The sequence below is a fragment of the Choloepus didactylus genome, chromosome 4, assembly GCF_015220235.1.
Source record: "Choloepus didactylus isolate mChoDid1 chromosome 4, mChoDid1.pri, whole genome shotgun sequence".
In the NCBI taxonomy this organism is placed as follows: domain Eukaryota; kingdom Metazoa; phylum Chordata; class Mammalia; order Pilosa; family Megalonychidae; genus Choloepus; species Choloepus didactylus.
Genome location: NC_051310.1, coordinates 14402116 through 14422063, shown reverse-complemented (window position 1 = coordinate 14422063; position 19948 = coordinate 14402116). Strand labels below are relative to the sequence as shown.

The window sequence follows — 19948 nt, the reverse complement described above, 5'->3', positions numbered from 1 at the left end:
CCAAATCAGGCACCCACTGTGGCCTGCCACAGGGATGGAAGGTGGGCACTGGGCACCCTAGCAAGTTCACTGTGTGTGGCAGTACAAATCTGCTAGCTTCTAGTGGTGCTGTTTTCTGCTGGCCAGCAAGACCTGGGTTTATTTTAGAGCCCTGCTTTAACAGTTAGGTTTTCCATTATTTCTCAGCCAAAACAGGGCTTGGATTTCCATACAGGGCTAGTAGAACAACTCCTGTGGTCCTAAGAAAGGGTCTGAGCATCTTTTTAAAAGTGTTGCAAGTCCCTTTCACCTTCTGGACTGTCCAGCAGATGGCACTTTTTGGTAACTTAATCATCCTTAGAAGCTGCTTTGCCTCTGAGCACAGGCTGTGTCTACACAGGTGAGCTGAAACTGCAAGTTGCCTATGCCCTCATTTTGCCAGCCAAAATCTGGCTCAGTGTTGGGCTCCGTCTGTGGCAAAGTACTCCCTCAGCTGACCCAGTACTCCAGCCATGCCCAAGGCAAGAAATGGCCACTGTATGCTGCTTCACCCAAGGGTGGGGCAAGGGCTTTCAGACCCAGGGCTGGAAACATAGTCTCTGCCCACATTTTCTGTCTCTTTGTCCCTCACAGACTTGGCCCTTGAAATGTCTTCCCCTGTCCCCCTGTTCTTCAAATAGTGGGGGTATGTCCCACTGCTGTGAGAGATTTTATAGATTGTGTTCCTGTTGAGAGGGGTCCTGTCTGCTTATTCTGTGCCTTTCCAACACTGAGACTGAGTGAGGGGGAGGGCAGAGGACCAGCTGGTCCGAGACAGAAGATTCCTACCTGATATTTCTTCTTTCTTCAATTTGGCATTTGCAGGGTCCTTCTCCAGTCTGTATCCTCCTTCAGAGTTTCAAATAATTCAGAATTGTTCTTTTTTTCACTGAATCTCTGAAGAGAAGTTTTTAGTAGGTATTTACGTTGCCATGTTGATGACATCACTTTCCTTATTTTTTAATATATTGAGTTCTATTGATTGATTTTTTTAAAATCTTCATTTTATTGAGATATTTTCACATACCATGCAGTCATACAAAACAAATCGTACATTTAATTGTTCACAGTGTCATTACATAGTTGTACATTCATCACCTAAATCAATCCTTGACACCTTCATTAGAACACACACAAAAATAACAAGAATAATAATTAAAGTGAGAAAGAGCAATTAAAGTAAAAAAGAACACTGGGTGCCTTTCTCTGTTTGTTTGTTTGTTTGTTTCCTTCCCCTATTTTTCTACTCATCCATCCATAAACGATACAAAGGGGAGTGTGGTCCTTATGGCTTTCCCAATCCCATTGTCACCCCTCATAAGCTACATTTTTATACAATTGTCTTCGAGATTCATGGGTTCTGGGTTGTAGTTTGATAGTTTCAGGTATCTACCACCAGCTACCCCAATTCTTTAGACAAACCTAAAAAGGGTTGTCTAAATTGTGTGTAAGAGTGCCCTCCAGAGTGACCTCTCGGCTCTTTTTGGAATCTCTCTGCCTCTGAAGCTTATTTCATTTCCTTTCACATCCCCCTTTTGGTCAAGAAGATGTTCTCCATCCCACGATGCCGGGTCTACATTCCTCCCTGGGAGTCATATTCCATGTTGCCAGGGAGATTCACTGCCCTGGGTGTCTGATCCCATGTAGGGGGGAGGGCAGTGATTTCATCTTTCAAGTTGGCTTAGGTAGAGAGAGAGGGCCACATCTGAGCAACAAAGAGGCATTCGGGAGGAGGCTCTTAGGCACAATTATAGGGAGGCCTAGCCTCTCCTTTGCAGCAACAGTCTTCCCAAGGGTAAATCCTGTGGTAGACGGCTCAACCCATCAAACCACCAGTCCCCTATGTCTGTGGTCATGTTAGCAACCATTGAGGTGGGGTAGGCCAGTACCCCTGCATTCTCCACAGGCTCCTCAAGGGGGCTCTACATATTTTTTCCCTTGTTTTTTTTTAACTTTTTTTTTTTAAATCAACTGTATGAAAAATAAATAAATAAATAAATCAATAAAAATAATAATTAAAAAAAACATACAATAAAAGAACATTTCAAAGAGACCATAACAAGGGAGTAAGAAAAAGACAACTAACCTAAGATAACTACTTTACTTCCAACATGTTCCTACTCTACCCCAAGAAAGTTACCTAATATAACAACATTTCTGTGAACTTGTTCCTACTATACCCATCAGAAATTAACAGACCATAGTCATTCCTGGGCATTCTCAGAACGTTAAATTTACCCATGATAGCTTATCTGTTCTTCTTGGATTATTGTTCCCCCTTCCTTAATTGCTCTCTATTGGTAGTTCCCCTACATTCTACATTATAAACCATTTGTTTTACATTTTTCAAAGTTCACATTAGTGGTAGCATGCAATATTTCTCTTTTTGTGCCTGGCTTATTTCGCTCAGCATTATGTCTTCAAGGTTCATCCATGTTGTCATATGTTTCAGGAGATCGTTCCTTCTTACTGCCGTGTAGTATTCCATCGTGTGTATATACCACATTTTATTTATCCACTCATCTGTTGAAGGACATTTGGGTTGTTTCCATCTCTTGGCAATTGTGAATAATGCTGCTATGAACATTGGCGTGCAGAGATCTGTTCGTGTCACTGCTTTCCGATCTTCGGGGTATATACCGAGAAGTGCAATCGCTGGATCGAGCGGTAACTCTATATCTAGTTTTCTAAGGAACTGCCAGACTGACTTCCAGAGTGGCTGAACCATTATACAGTCCCACCAACAATGAATAAGAGTTCTAATTTCTCCACATCCCCTCCAGCATTTGTAGTTTCCTCTTTGTTTAATGGCAGCCATTCTAATTGGTGTGAGATGGTATCTCATTGTGGTCTTAATTTGCATCTCTCTAATAGCTAGTGCAGCTGAACATTTTTTCATGTGTTTCTTGGCCATTTATATTTCCTCTTCAGAGAACTGTCTTTTCATATCTTTTGCCCATTTTATAATTGGGCTGTCTGTACTATTGTCATTGAGTTGTAGGATTTCTTTATATATGCAAAATATCAGTCTTTTGTCAGATACATGGTTTCCAAAAATTTTTTCCCATTGAGTTGGCTGCTTCTTTACCTTTTTGAGAAATTCCTTTGAGATACAGAAACTTCTAAGCTTGAGGAGTTCCCATTTATCTATTTTTTCTTTTGTTGCTTGAGCTTTGGGTGTAAAGTCTAGGAAGTGTCCGCCTAATACAAGGTCTTGAAGATGTTTTCCTACATTATCTTCTAGGAGTTTTATGGTACTTTCTTTTATATTGAGATCTTTGGTCCATTTTGAGTTAATTTTTGTGTAGGGGGTGAGGTAGGGATCCTCTTTCATTCTTTTGGATATGGATATCCAACTCTCCCAGCCCCATTTGTTGAAAAGACCATTAGGACCCAGTTCAGTGACTTTGGGGGCCTTATCAAAGATCAGTCGGCCATAGATCTGGGGGTCTATCTCCGAGTTCTCAATCTGATTCCATTGATCTATATGTCTACCTTTGTGCCAGTACCATGCTGTTTTGGCAACTGTGGCTTTATAATAAGCTTCAAAGTCAGGGAGTGCAAGTCCTCCCACTTCGTTTTTCTTTTTTAGAGTGTCTTTAGCAATTCGAGGCATCTTTCCTTTCCAAATAAATTTGATAACTAGCTTTTCCAAGTCTGCAAAGTAGGTTGTTGGAATTTTGATTGGGATTGCATTGAATCTGTAGATGAGTTTGGGTAGAATTGACATCTTAATGACATTTAGCCTTCCTATCCATGAACATGGAATATTTTTCCATCTTTTAAGGTCCCCTTCTATTTCTTTTAATAGAGTTATGTAGTTTTCTTTGTATAGGCCTTTTACATCTTTGGTTAAGTTTATTCCTAGGTACGTGATTTTTTTTAGTTGCTATTGAAAATAGTATCTTTTTCTTGAGTGTCTCTTCAGTTTGTTCATTTCTAGCATATAGAAACATTACTGATTTATGTGCATTAATCTTGTATCCCGCTACTCTGCTAAATTTGTTTATTAGCTCTAGTAGCTGTATCATTGATTTCTCAGGGTTTTCCAGATATAAGATCATATCATCTGCAAACAATGACAGTTTTACTCAGTTTGGATGCCTTTTATTTCTCTGTCTTGCCTCACTGCTCTAGCTAGAATTTCTAGCACAATGTTGAATAATAAAGGTGACAGCGGGCATCCTTGTATTGTTCCTGATCTTAGAGGGAAGGCTTCCAGCCTCTTGCCATTGAGTACTATGCTGGCTGTGGGTTTTTCATACATGCCCTTTATCATATTGAGGAACTTTCCTTCAATTCCTACCTTTTGAAGTGTTTTTATCAAAAACGGATGTTGGATTTTGTCAAATGCTTTTTCAGCGTCTATTGATATGATAATTTGATTTTTCCCTTTTGAATAGTTAATGCGTTGTAATACATTGATTTTCGTATGTTGAACCATCCTTGCATGCCTGGAATGAACCCTAGTTGGTCATGGTGTATGATTTTTTTAATGTGTCTTTGGATTTGATTTGCAAGTATTTTGTTGAGGATTTTTGCATCTGTATTCATTAGGGAGATTGGCCGGTAGTTTTCCTTTTTTGTAGCATCTTTGCCTGGTTTTGGTATTAGATTGATGTTAGCATCATAAAATGAGTTAGGTAGTGTTCCATTTTCTTCAATGTTTTGAAAGAGTTTAAGTAAGATTGGTGTCAGGTCTTTCTGGAAAGTTTGGTAGAATTCCCCTGTGAAGCCATCTGGCCCTGGGCATTTATTTGTGGGAAGATTTTTGATGACTGATTGGATCTCTTTGCTTGTGATGGGTTGGTTGAGGTCTTCTATTTCTTCTCTGGTCAGTCTAGGTTGTTCATATGTTTCCAGGAAATTGTCCATTTCCTCTACATTATCCAGTTTGTTGCCATACAGTTGTTCATAGTATCCTCTTATAATTCTTTTAATTTCTTCAGGATCTGCAGTTACGTCACCCTTTTCATTCATTATTTTGTTTATATGGGTCTTCTCTCTTTTTGATTTTTTCAGTGTAGCTAGGGGCTTGTCAGTCTTGTTGATCTTCTCAAAGAACCAACTTTTGGTGATATTTATCCTCTCTATTGTTTTTTTGTTCTCTATGTCATTTATTTCTGCTTCAATCCTTGTTATTTCTTTTCTTGTACTTGGTTTAGGATTGGTTTGCTGTTCATTTTCTAGCTTCTTTAGTTGATCTATTAGTTCTTTGATTTTGGCTCTTTCTTCCTTTTTAATATATGCATTTAGTGCTATAAATTTCCCCCTCAGTACTGCTTTTGCTGCATCCCATAGGTTTTGGCATGTTGTGTTCTCATTTTCATTCGTCTCTATATATTTAGCAATTTCTCTTGCTATTTCTTCTTTAACCCACTGATTGTTTAGGAGTGTGTTGTTTAACCTCCAGGTATTTGTGAATTTTCTAAGTCTCTGATGGTTATTGACTTCTAATTGTATTCTATTGTGGTCAGAGAATGTGCTTTGAATAATTTCAATCTTTTTAAATTTATTGAGCCTTGTTTTATGTCCCAGCATATGATCTATTCTGGAGCAAGTTCCGTGAGCACTAGAAGAGTATGTGTATCCTGGTGATTTGGGATGTAATGTTCTATATATGTCTGTTAAATCTAATTCATTTATCAGATTGTTTAGGTTTTCAATTTCCTTATTGGTCTTCTGTCTGGTTGATCTGTCTATAGGAGAGAGTGATGTGTTGAAGTCTCCCACAATTATTGTGGAAACTTCAATTGCTTCCTTTAGTTTTGCCAGTGTTTCTCTCATGTATTTTGTAGCACCGTGATTGGGTGCATAAACATTTATGATTGTTATTTCTTCTTGTTGAATTGCCCCTTTTATCAGTATGTAGTGGCCTTCGTTGTCTCCTATTAATTGATTTTTGAAAGTTAAACCATTCTTACATTCCTGGGATAAACCCTACATGGTCAGGAGGTATCATCCTTTTTATCTACAGTTTTGGATTCAATGTTCATGAGGACTATTGTTCTGTCATTTTTTCTTTTCTATTTTTGCTTCCTTCTTTCCTCCTCTGCCTCCTCTTCCTCCCCCCCCCCCCTCTTTTTGGAATGACTTTAGTTTTAGAGCTATGTTGGCCTTATAAAAAAATTGGAAGGGTTCCCTCCTTCTCTGTTTTCTGAAAGAATTTGTGTAAGTTTGGTATTATTTCTTCCTGAAGAACATTTTGGACCTAAAAGTTTGGACCAGCATTTCAGCTTAGATATGGCATAATGAAACAGTTTATGTAAGAGGAACATTTGGGTTCTTTGATTTCCTCTTTCTTCCTTCTGATAACTTATACCATAACCATCTCAGGGATCATCCCTTCTGATAATTTGGTCCAAGAGATCAGGCCACATAAAGTTCCCTTGGCTCCCTTTTTGACATGAAGAGGTGGTACGGGGATCAAGGGAAATCCACATCTATCAAGGTCCTGTCCTTTTTGCAAGTTCCAGCTCAGATGCCCCAAGAAATCTTCCCGGATCTCCCAGTGAGAATGAATGTCTCCCTCCCTGCAGTTTTCCTTAGAGCAGCTCTCTCAACCAAAGACACTTTTCTGGGATGCTGTTGCTGATAATCACCATCCTGATGCCACCATTTTCTAGACGTGTGGTCACTTTTCTCTCTGGGCCTTGGAACTCTCATCAGTACATTAAGGGGCCTGGGAAATGTGTGGGGCAGTACTGGCATTTCATGGTTTTCTCTTTCTAGAATCTTATTGTTTACACGGTTTAGCTGTGACTTGATTATTTCATCTCACTGACAGAAATGACCATTAGATATTCTGTAAGAGGATTGGTATATCAATGCCTAAGGTCTAAAAACCTATCAAACAAATGCTCATTGGTTCATGCTTTCTTGTCTTTTCTCTTCCTGTTAAACCCAGCATGATGGTCCCTGGCAATGCAGCGGGGGTGGCCAAGCAGTTCCTACGCTGTATCTTCCATCAGCTGGCTCCCAATGGCATTTTCCCGCAGCTGTTCCAGAGCACTATCAAAGGTAATTTATCCATTGAGGATCCAGATGCTACAAATGTGGCTCATTATTGAAGCTCTAACACTACTTAATCTGATTGTTGGCTTTCCAGATGGGACTTTTTTACGGACCCTAGCCACATCTCTGATGGATTTCAATGAGCTGAGCTCTATTGCTGCACTCAGTCAGCTCTTGGAGGTGGGTTTGCTTTAATGTTACTCTGAGCCCCAACTGAAATCATGTGTCATGTTTATGGGTGGTTTTTCTATTAAGGATTTTCAAGGGGAGACTTCGGGAATAAGGCAGAGTAGGGAGCTCCAGAACTCAGACCTTCCACCTTAACAACTGTTAGACAGGAACTATCTGAAACCACTATCTTGAAACCTCAGAGGCTGGAAGAATATGGTACAGCATCCAAGGAAGAGCAGAAGGAAGACAGTGTTAAATTAAGGTGAAGAACTGTAAACTGCTCTGTCTATGCAGTGGCTACCGGTGCCCATCCTCATGGCAGGTGGCTGTGTAGTCCAGTCCCTGGCTAGCTGCTGCTGATGGAAGGGGACATAAAAATCCTCTTCCCCTAGAACAGGTGTGGACTCAGCCAATCACTGATCAAGGATTTTAATTAGCAAATTGGGATCTCTGAGTGCTGGCTCTGGCAGCAGCTACTGTTTCAACCTGCCCTGGACAAAGGCCGGGGCAGCCATTGTTTCAACCCTACCTGAAACGGGATAGAGGCAATGAAGATTTAAAGACAGAGCGCTTCCTCAGGGCTTCTGGGGAAAAATAGCTGACGGGCTGCATTTCTTGGACAGGTTGAAAACACTCAGCTTTGGGGAGCCACCAGAGAAGCTCTTGGCAACCTTCCTGATCCCCTCTCCAGGACACTTTGGAGCTAGTGTATGCCCCCTTCTTGGGTACCTGGCCCTGTGTTGGCTTGAGGGAGACTGGCTTGGGAGAGTCCTCTCTGGAGTGACCCTCCTGCAAGAATTTGCCCTCCAGGCTGAAGCAATGTGAGACAAAAAAAGGAGTATAAAAGAGGTGGAGAGTCTGGGATAAAGGCCTGCCAGATTCAAATACCCAGGAGAGGGAGGTCTGTCTTCTGGGAAATAGAGGGGACAAACCAACTCCTGTAAACAGGGAACTCCAAAACAACTAACCAGCAAAAGTGCAGGGCAAGACAGAGACCCAGACAGACAGGGAAAACCCTGCACACTGCACTTACCCTGGGCAGACCTTCCTGATAGGAGGGCTGACGCTCAAGAAAATCTCTGTCTTATCACCAACTGGTTACAAAAACAAGAAACAGACTTCCTGGTGAAAAAATCCCAGAGTAACATTTTAAAGTGATAAAATGTACAGTGTGCAATGAAAGAACAGGACAAACAAAGGAAAAGGAAATGATGGCCCATCCAAAGGAAGAGGATAAATATACAAAAAACACCAATGAAGAAGATGAGAATATAGATATACCAAACAAAGCCTTTAAAAACATGATCTTAAAAATGCTCAAGGAGAAAAGAAAAGTACAGATGAATGAGCAATGTGGGAAACTTAGTAAAGTGATAGGAATTTGAAAAAGGAACCAAACAGAACTATTGGAGTTGCAGATCATAGTAACTGAAATGAAAAATGCCCAGGAGGGTTTCAAGAGCAGATTGGAGCTGGCAGAAGAAAGAATCAGTGAACTTGTAGAAAAGGAACTTGAAATGAGTCAGACTGAGAAGCAGAAAGAAAAAAGAAATATTAAAAGTGAAAATAGTCAAAGACACCTCTGGGAAACCATCAAGTGCAACAATAGATGTGTTATGGGAGTCCCAGAAGGAGAAGAAAGAAAGAAAGGGACAAGAGAAATAGTAAAAGAAATAATGACAGAGAACTTCCAAAACTTAGCAAAAGCTATGAATAAGTGCATCCAAGAAGCCCAGAGAACACTGAACAGGTAAATGAAGAAAAATACACCCCTCCATATTACTGATCACCCTGTAAAGGACAAGGAGTGAGTTCTGAAAGCTGCAAGAGGAAAGCAACGTGTTATGTACAAGGGAGTCTCAGTTAGATTGAGTGCCAATTTCTCATCAGAAACCATGGCGGCAAGAAGGCAGTGGGTTGAAATATTTAAAGTGTTGAAAGGAAACAACTGCCAGCCAAGAATTTTTTATCTGGTGAAATTTTCTTTCAAAAATAAAGGAGAGATGAACAAAAACTGAGGGAGTTCATCACCACTAGACCTATCCTACAAGCAATGCTAAAGGGAATTCTTCGAACTGAAAGGAAAGGACAGTAGACAATAGTTCAAAGTGGTATAAATACATAAAGACCTGTGGTAAAGGTAGCCATCTGGGTATTTATAAATGCCAGTATTATTGTAGTATATTGTATTGTTTGGTATGTAACTCCACTTCTTACTTCCTACAGGAGCTAAAATGCAAATGCATAAAAAGTAATGATGAATCTATGTTTTTGGACATACAATGTACACAGATATATTTGGTAATGAGTACAAAACTGTGGTGGTGGGACAAAAGGTATAGAAAAAGTATATGTGCATGATATTAAGTTGGTATCAAACCAAATATGATTGTCATATATTGAGGATATCAAATATTAACCCCATAGTAACCGCAAAGAAAAAAATAGACATAAAATTTATCCAGATAGAAATGAGAAGGCACTTAATATGGTACAATGCAAAAATCAAATAAATATAAAAGTAGGTATTAATGGAGGTGAGGAACCAAAAAGGTGTTAAGACTTATAAAGGCTAAGTAGTGCAATGTCAGAGAAAGTCCTGTACTATTACTTTAAATGTAAATAGATTAAACTCTTCCATCAAAAGGCAGATATTGGCAGGATGGATAGAAAAGCATGACTCAACTATATGCTGCCTGCCAGAGACTCACCTTAAATTCAAAGATACAAGTAAGTTGAGGGTGGAAGGATGGTTACACAAGTAGTAACCAGAAGAGAGCTGAGGTGGCTATTCTAATATTGGATAAAACAGACTTTAAGTCAAAAACAGTTACAAGGGACAAAGAAGGTCATTATATACTGATAAATACAATAGGAAGATATAACAATTATAAATATGTATGCACTTAACAGAAGAGCCCCAAAATATAGGAAGCAAATACTGACAGATTTGAAGGGAGAAGTTGATGATTCTACATTAATAGTAGGACACATTAACACACCACTCTCAATAATGGATAGAACATCTAGTCAGAAGAGCAATAAGGAACTATAGGACTTGAATGATACACTAAACCAACAAGACCTAACAGACAGATATAGAACACTGCACCCAAAGAAAACAAGAGTACACATTCCTCTCGAGTGCACATGTATCATTTTCCAGAGTAGACCACATATTGAGTCACAAAACAAGTCTCAATAAATTAAAAAATATTGAAACCATACAATGTGTATTCTCTGACCACAATGGAATGAAGCTAGAAATGAATAACAGAAGGAGAAATGGAAAATTCATAAATATGTGGAAATTAAACAACATATTCTTAAAGGACTAATGGTTTAAAAAGAAATCAAAAGTGATATTCGGAAATATCTTGAGGCAATGAAAATGAAAATACAGCATACCAAAACTTATGGGGTGCAGCGAAGGCAGTTCTGAGAGGGAAATACATAGCTCTACGCACTTACATTAAAACAGAAGAAAGACTTCAAATCAGAGACCTAACCTCAAAAACGGAAGAACTAGAAAAAAAGAGCAAATTAGACCCAAACTGAGCAGAAGAAAGAAAATAACAAAGATCTGAACAAAATAGATAACTCACACTTCCTGATCTTAAAATTTACTGCAAACATAGTAATCAAAACAGCATTCGCTGGCACAAGGACAGACATATAGACCAAATGGAGTAGAACTAAGTGCTCAGCAATCAACCCTCATATTTATGACCAGCTAATTTTTAACAAAGTGGCAAAGACCACTCAATTGGAAAACAGTTTCTTCAAAACAGTGCTGAGAAAACTGCATATCCATGTGCAAAATAATAATAATAATGAGGAGGAGGAGGACCCCCCCTACCTTACACAATAAACAAAAATCAACTCAAAATGCATCAAACACCTTAATATAAGAGCTAGAACTATCAAATGCCTCCAAGTTTTTGTAGGCAAGCATCATTAGGACCTTATGTTAGACAATGGTTTTTTAGACTTTACACCCAAGGTGCCAGCAGCAAGAGAAAAAAATAGATAAATGGGACCTCATCAAAATTAAAAACTTTTATTCCTTAAAGGACTTTATCATGAAAGTAAAATGATAACCTACAAAATGGGAGAAAATGTTTGTAAGCCACATATCTAATAAAGGTTTAATATCCAAAATATAGAAAGAAATCCTTCAACTTAACAAAAAGTTAAACAACCAAATTTAAAAATGGGCAAAAGATTTGAGCAGACAACCCTCTGAAGAAGATATACAAATGGCCAGAAAGCACATGAAAAGATGCTCAACATCATTAGCCATCAGGGAAATGAAAATCAAAATCACAATGTGATAATTTCACACCTATTAGAATGGCTGCTAGTAAAAGACTGGAAAATAACAAGTGTTGGAGTGGATGTGGAGAAATAGGAACACTCATACATTGCTGGTGGCAATGTAAAATGGTGCAGCCACTCTGGAAGACAGTCTGGCAGTTCCTCAGAAAATGAAGTATAGAACTACTGTATGACCCAGCAATACTGCTACTAGGTATATACCCAAAAGACTTGAAAGCAGGGTCTTGAACAGATGTTTGCACTCTGATTTTCATAGCAATTGCCAAAAGATGGAAGCAACCCTAGTGTCCATCAGTGATGAATGGATAAATAAAGTGTCATAAATACATACAATGGAATAGTATTCAGCCACGAAAAGAAATGAAGTCCTGATACATGCAACAACATGGATGAACCTTAAGGACATCATGTTGAGTGAAATAAGCCAGACACAAAAGGACAAATATTGTATGTTCTCACTGATTTGAAACAATTAGAATATGTAAACCCATAGAGTCAGAATCCAGAATACAGGTTACCAGAGGACAGTGTGGATACAGGGAGTGGGAACTGAAGGCTTAAAATGTACAGGGTTCCTATTTGGAATGATAGAAATGTTTTGGTAATGGATCGCGGTGGCAGTAACACAATATTGTGAATGCAATTAGCAGCACTGACACACACACATATATACACACACACACACACACACACATATATGTGTATATATATATCTGAATGTGATTAAAAGGGGAAATATTAGATTGTATATATGGTAACAGAATAAAATTTTTTTAAAAAGCTATGGAACTACACTACAAAAACAGTGAGCCCTAAGTTAAACCATGGACTTTAACTAATGCTATCTTCAGTTGTAACAAATGTTCCACACCAAAGCAGGATGTTGCTGGTGGGGTGGTGTATGAGAATCCTGTATTTTATGCATGATTGTTCTGTAAACCCACTACTTTTCTAATAAAAAAGTGAGGAAAAAAAAAAAAAAACTATAATGCCATAGTGTTACATACTCCCCTGAATGACTAGAATTTAAAAAAAAGACAGCTAATTTCAAGTGTGGGTGAGGATGTGGAACACTGGCATTCAGCTGGTTAGAGTGTAAATTGGCACAAAGGAAAAGAAAAAAATTTACTGACGTGAAATTCACGTAACATAAAATTAACCATTTAAAAAATGTACAATAGGTACACTCATGGTTTTGTGTAGCCACCACCTGTGTCTAGTTCCAAAACATTTCCATCACTCCAAAGTAAAACCCCTAACCACTAAGGGGTTTGTCCCTAAGCCCCCCTCCCCCCAGCCCCTGGCAATGACTCATCTGCTTTCTGAGTCTGTGGATTTATCTATTCTGGATACTTCATATAAATGGAATCATACAATATGTGACGTTTTGTGTCTTGCTTCTTTTACTTATGATGTTTTGGAGGTTCACTCATAATGCAACATAAATTGCCACTTTTTTTTTTATGGCTGAATAATATTTTTTTATGTATGCATTTCTATTTCTGCCTTTGGGCCATTGTGAATGGTCCTGCTGTGAAAATTCAAGTTCAGGTGCTAGTCTGAGTCCCTGTTTTCGATTCTTTGGGGGTATGTACCTAGATGAGGAATTGTGATTCTATGTCTAACTTTTTGAGGAGCAACCACACTGGCTGAACCGTTTTTCGTTCCTACAGCAGTGTACGAGGGTTTCTATTTCTCAGCATCCTCACCAATATTTGCTATTTTCTGTTTTTTTTTTTTTTTTTTTTTTTTTTTTTTTTAATTACAGCCATGTTAGTGAGTGAGAAGAGTGAGAAGTGGTACTTCATGTAGCTTTGCTATGCATTTTCCTAATGGTTAATGATGTTGAGCATCTTTTCATGTGCTTATTGATCATTTGTATATCTTCTTTGGAGAAATGTCTATTCAAGTCTTTTGCCCATTTTTAAATCAGGCTATTTTTCTTTTTGTTGTTGAGTTGCTGTGTTTCTTTTCATATGGTACTACTGAGGAAGAAATTAAAAGTCACTTAATTAAAAATTGCCAAAACGTAGACAAGTGTCAGTGAACATTACTGTTTTGTATAGATGTACTACTCATTTAAAGCTCCTGGATGCTCTCAACTAAGTGGTGGGTGTCAGCTGTCAAGCACTTACCTCCCCAGAACCGGCGGGCTTTCGAAATGTGGGAGGCTGGGGGAGAGCAGTGCACAATGTATCCAGTGCACAATGTTCAAGTCTCAGCGCCACTGCTTATTAGCTCGCTCACTTAGCTTGGGGGCAGGGAGGGAGTTGCTGATTGTTACAGGGAACCTGCAGCTCCTGTGGGCCTTACTCCCAATCTTTGGCCTGGGGAATTCTTTCCAGCAAGCATCTGACACATCCTTGTGTCTTCTTAGCACCTAACCATGCTGATAGTGGCTCCTTATAGGCAGTTTTTTACTTCATGCTCATATTTCATCTTCTCTCACAAAGCCACAAATCACCAATTCTTTTCCCTAAGTTTGTCTGAACTTGTAAATTTGTCTCTGTATCCCTTCTATTACAATGATTGGCTATTAGTAGCCACTCCATACATATTTATGGCATGAATATGTGATTTCTAAACTGACCTTCACCAAATAGCTATATGAATTCCCATGCTGTTTCAGCACTTGATTGTCTATGCTTTTGTTTTTAGGGTCTAAATAACAAAAAGAATTTACCAGCAGGGGGTGCTATGATACGCTGTTTGGAAAACATTGCTCTCTTCATGGAAGCTTTGCCCATGGATTCTCCTAGTAGCCTCTGGACTACAATCAGCAACCAGTTTCAGACATTTTTTGCCAAGCTGCCTTGTGTTTTACCTCTGAAGGTAAGAGGAAGCCAGAATTTCATTTTATACTTTCCTGCCATTTACAGGTGTCTTTAAAGATCCTAAGGTATTCCACTGGGACCATTCACTTACAGAGTACAACACGAGAAGCAGGGTCTTGGGTAATTTAATGTATCAGAAAAAGCTGTGGCTATAAAGCTTCTGTTAGTCACAGAGAAGAGAGAATTATTTAGGTTGTTCTTTACAAATGTTACAGAAGGACAACAATATGTGGTAACATTTTGATTCAGTGATTGCTTGATCAGAAAAAGGTCAGGAAGACATAGGTAAGTTGTGTTTATCTAGGAAGTTTTCTCAGGAGGATATTATTTAAATAACTAACTAAATAGCCTTGTCTAAAAGGACCCCAGACATATAATGTGAAGTTCCAATTTTAGAGAATTGCATAAAGGACAGTGATTGCTTGTATGTTTGTGAATACAGAACTTGCAAGATCAAAATGATATTTCTATTTGACTGCTTACCATCTACCCTTATCATACTACCCTCAAGCCCAAAAACATAGCTGGGAATTTGTTGACCCAAGTAACATTGCAATGTGATCCCATTAAATTCAAAAACAGAAACTATTCCAGTAAAACTGGAAGAGACCTTAAAGAATCATCCATTCCAAGGCCTCCGTTTCCCAGATGTGGACTGCAAATTCAGAGAAGCTGTGTGAGTTTGTTAAACAACTCAGTGGTAGCAGTGTGAGCATTAGAACTCAAGTTTCCTGCCTCACAGTTCAGTGCTCTTTCCACTAACAGATTTCCAGAGCGTTTCTAAAGCAGGGGTAAGTGGGAGGCATTCACGTCTGTGGAGCAGGGTGAAGGAGGTGGCTGGCAGCGGCCATTGCTGTCCTTGAACCTCATTTACTCCTCACGGTTTTTGGTGCTTTCTCTGTGCAGATCACAGGCAGATACAAGTATTTAGCTTCCAACAAGATGAATCACTTGCTGATCTTATGAATGAAATTACATGTTGGTAGATCTGTTCTGAAATGGGTATATTACCTGTATATGAAATATTTTATAAAAAGCAACCACCTCTGATGGTACTTTTTCCCAGATTGTCAGATACTACAGGTAGGATCCGTAAGGGTAATAATTCAGGGATTCTAGCTCAGTGTGCGCTACTTTGAATTTGAAGTTGGTATGAGAATCAGGGATACCAACAAGGGGTTTTTACCATCTCTTCCATTCTTTAATCCTTGTCTAGCCACAAATCTAGACTAGCTGAATAAATACAAGCAAGGAGGAAATGTACTTTGAGACCATGTTTGTATTATAACTACTGTGTTTACCCACATAGGAAATCAAGTATACACATTTTAACATGGCATCATGGAACCTCTATAGGGCCAGAGGATCATTCAGGGCCATTCACTGTTAAAGAACCACACACTTAGAGATGGGGCAGAGCAGGCATGGCAAATTCACCTGCTATAGGCAGGTGCCAGAGTCAAAATATTTAACTTGAACACCCACCAATTGGAAGAGTTGCCAGCTGTAAACAACTGGTAAGCCTCAATTGTGACAATCAGCCGTTCCCATAGGGACTCTGCTTGCGAGGTTGATGAATGAAATAGAGTCAGGTAAGATAATAATGAGAATTGAGACCCTTGAGAACTGGAAAGCACCATTCACTCATTCCCTTCTGCAGGGGTTGGCTGCTACTCCACTCCAGCTGACTGTTATGTAGGAATGCAGGCCTGGTAGTATCAGATTTCCCATTTTTTTCAAAATGGTTTTTAAAATTGTGGGGGCTTGATGAGCAGCCAATTTTCAGCCCCTGGTTTAGAGTAAAGTAAATGTCACATCAACTCCATTGAGTATTAAGCAGATTGCCTAGACCCTTAGAAGATGCTTGTGAAATATATAGGCTTTCAGAATTTATGGAAGAATTTGCCCTTCTATGTCCCAAATGGGATCTGGGCACTGCCTTTCATAATCTACCCTTCTTTTTTTTTTTTTTTTTTAAATTTAAAATCTCTGGGGAAAATATAAAGCCATTGAAAATTTTTCTTTAGTTTGTCCTCATCAATTTAGAGAAGTGTTCTCAAACATTAATGTGCATCAGAATGCCTGAAGGGCTTGTTAAAACACAGATTACTGGGCCCCACGCCCAGAGCTTCTGATTCAGTAGGTGTGGGTGGGTCTGAGGATTTGCATTTCTAACAAGTTTCCAGGTAATGCAGATGCTGCTGGTCCTGAGATTCCACTTGGAGAACCACCAGCTTAGTTTCTGTGGTCTTAAACAGGTTAATAATGTACACAGCTGCAGAGATTTAACTATCCTGTTATTGTGATATTTTTAACATATTAAATAATATAATTCTTTATTCTTGCTATAACATTTCCCCCCAATCTCAGTAAACTCAATTTTAAAAGGACATTTTGATGTGGAATATTGCCAAAATATATCTCTAATAGGTTTATGAGGCATGATTTTCTCTTGTAGAAATTTTATTGCTTTTTCCCAGGTTTCTGACATGCCTTCTTGTAGTAGAGAAAGGGCAGATGAAACTGGTTCTTAATTGGAAAAATAAGCATAATGGTTTTAAATAGATTTAAGTGTTATTTTTTTTCCACATGGCCTTTCACAAGTTAGCATACTAGACTATGGACATATTTTAATATCTACCTGCCCATCTATCTATCAGTCCATCCATCTATCCAATTATCTATCCATGTCTCTGTCGGACTTAACTTTAGGTTATGTCTTTGAGAAATAGTTCAGGAGCAATGCTTAAGTATTTACTTTTTTGGTATTGCTTAATTATTTAATTAATTATTTTTTTAACCTGAGAATAAATTTTTTTCAACATGAATAGATAGCATGGGGTTAACTGTATACAGGCAGTTATATTTCAGATTTTTTTTTCCCTAAAATAAATGCTTATGGGAAATATTTGAAGCAAAAGATAAATTAAGAAAAATACTGACTTTTACTTCTTCCACATTTGTTCTCAGTGTTCTTTAGATTCCAGTTTGAGAATTATGATTTGCCTCTTGAAGATACCCTCTACCAATGCCACAAGGGTATGTATGTGTCTGAAAAAACATTACCAATTGGTTATTCCATTATTTTTAAACCTCAAGAGATAGGCCTGTAGCCATACTGAAGATATAGTTCCTACTGAGTGCCTCCCTCCACCCTCTTTTCCTCCTCTGTGCTAGGTCAGCGTCTAGATTGAAGAGCTCTAGTACATCACAATACCACTTTTTTATAATCGGGCTTCCTCATCCAGGGCCATGCCCACCAACGCGTCTTCCACAATATTGACAAGGTGGTCCTTCCAAACATACATCTCACTGTGTTCGTTCCATGCTTGAAAACCTTTAATAACTCATTTCTTCCAGGATAATGTCCAAATTCCTTAATATGGCTTATAAGAAGGTACTTCCTAACTTGCCAGCCATCCTTTCCAATTCAATCTTTAGCTCCTTGTCTCATCCCACATGCCTCCTGTGCACTGTTGTCATCATCATTATCATCATCATCAAAACAACCACCACCACCATTTGTTGCACACATACCATGTTCACCCTTGTGCTAAGGGTTTTACATATATAATCTTATTTAATTTCATATCTCCTTGCCTTTGCTTAGAGAGAGCTCTAGTCTATATTAGCGCTTACATTGTCCTAAAGACCCTTCAGGGAGACTGTGAGCTTCATGAAGTCCAACACTGTGCCTCATTCACCTTCATACTCCCTTTATTTCCAGGCTACGTTATATGAATGGTGCAAATAATGTTTAGCACTATTAGATTATATACCAACAATGCTTGTCTCTTGACTGTGCTTTCATAGACTCATGAAATGTTTGTACTGGAAAGTTGCTTAGAGTTCATTTGATTCAACCTGCTCATTTATGAGTGAGGAAACAGGTTCAGAGAGATGAAGTGTGTTGCCAAGGTCACATAGCTGCTTAGTGGAAGATTTGAGATGTCACCACAGGTCCTTTGAGTGCAAGTTTCTGGCTTTTTCTGTTGTACCATATTGTCCCATCATCATGCTGCTTTGCTAGATATAATAGCAAGTTTCTATCTGGGCTCAAATTCTGGTTTCTCTTTTTGACCAATAAGGATCCACTATATATCAGTTTGAGACATAATCCCATTTCCCCATAGTCTATGTTTTAAGGCAACAATATTCATACAGCGCAAATATCTAGTCATCCAAACTATTTCAAAGAGTTTCTTTAAGAATTTCTATGTGGAAAATCTTACAAGTAAAAGACATAATTTCTATCTTCAGGGGCAATTAATGTGTAACAAATTCATTTTTGTATTAGTAAGGAAAAAGAATCTCAAAAATGCTCATATCCTTTGATTGAGTCATTCCTTTTCTAAGAATCTATTCTAAGGAAGAAAATGCAAATGCAAATTTTATGGAAAAACATATTTATTCAGATGTTATTTATAATGAAATGCGACTTTTGTGGCCGTTAAAGTGGATGATTTTGAAGAATTTTAATGACATTGAAAAATTCTTTTTATTGTATTGTTAATAAAAACAAAATGTAGAATTATTTATGTGTAAGATTTTAACTAAGGAAACTGCTATTCATAGAGGGGAAATCTATCATTGTTATTATTAGATGGTGGGATTATGGATAACTTTTATTTCCATACTGGTACTTTTCTATATTTCCTAAATTTGCAATTGAAGTGTGTATTACTTTTATAATCTGGAGAGTAAAGACTAAAGAGGTGGAGAAGTAGTGGATATCCCTGTGGGCTGGTGTGGAAGATTCAGAACCCAAGTAAAATCCTGTATTCTCTATAAAGCAACTCTATCTCTGCAAAAGAGCCCTGGAACTTGGGTTTACATTCTGTTCAATAGCTGTGTGACCTCACTTGCCTATTTAATGGCCTTATCTCAGAATAGGGATACTAAGGCTTCGGAGAGTTCACGATGAACATCATGGCTGACGTTTGTGGAGGGCTCACTGCTGCCAAGTGCTTTGCAAACAGTATATTCTTTAATTCTCACAGCAACCCTAATGAAGTGAAAGCTTTTATTATGCCCACTTTACAGTGGAGAAAACTTAGTCTCAAAGAGGTTAAGTCATTTCTTCAAGGTCACAGAGAAACTAGAATTTGAAGCTACTTGTGTCGGATTCTAGAGCTTGTGTCATTAACCATTATTACATACTATGCCCCCAGGTTAGCTACAAGGACTTTGAATAAGATAAACTACATGAAAGCATCTAACTCTCACTGATACTTAGGAAGTGCTCAATAAATGTTTTTAAACAACTTAATAAAGCATATAGGACTAAAACTGACACTTTATAGGTAGGATTGAGATGGGGAAACCAAAAGGACTATGCCTTCCTGATAAGCATGGGCAGGAAAGATGGCTTGTGATGAGAGTTTTATCTAATCTAGTAGTACTTTAGGGTGGTTTGCACTACTTAACTGAGATGACAGGCTTATAGATTATGTGTATTTGATAAACCCATATATGCTTAAAGGCTCTGAGAAATAGAAGAGAAAATCCTAATGCAAATCTCACAGAGTATTTATTGTTTTGATTATTTGGGAAGAACATGGGAATGTGGTGAA

At 38.4% G+C, this 19948-nt stretch overlaps 1 protein-coding gene across 10 annotated transcripts in view; it reads left to right on the top strand.

Annotated features, from left to right (window-relative positions):
* Positions 1–19948, top strand: part of UNC79 (unc-79 homolog, NALCN channel complex subunit) — a 348180-nt gene that overhangs the window by 269790 nt on the left and 58442 nt on the right. For all 10 annotated transcript variants that reach the window (XM_037832001.1, XM_037832000.1, XM_037832003.1 and 7 more), the window contains 4 exons: positions 6926–7038; positions 7127–7212; positions 14200–14373; positions 17346–17414. In XM_037832001.1, the coding sequence (XP_037687929.1) occupies positions 6926–7038; positions 7127–7212; positions 14200–14373; positions 17346–17414 (442 nt within the window). The remainder of the gene's footprint in view (positions 1–6925; positions 7039–7126; positions 7213–14199; positions 14374–17345; positions 17415–19948) is intronic.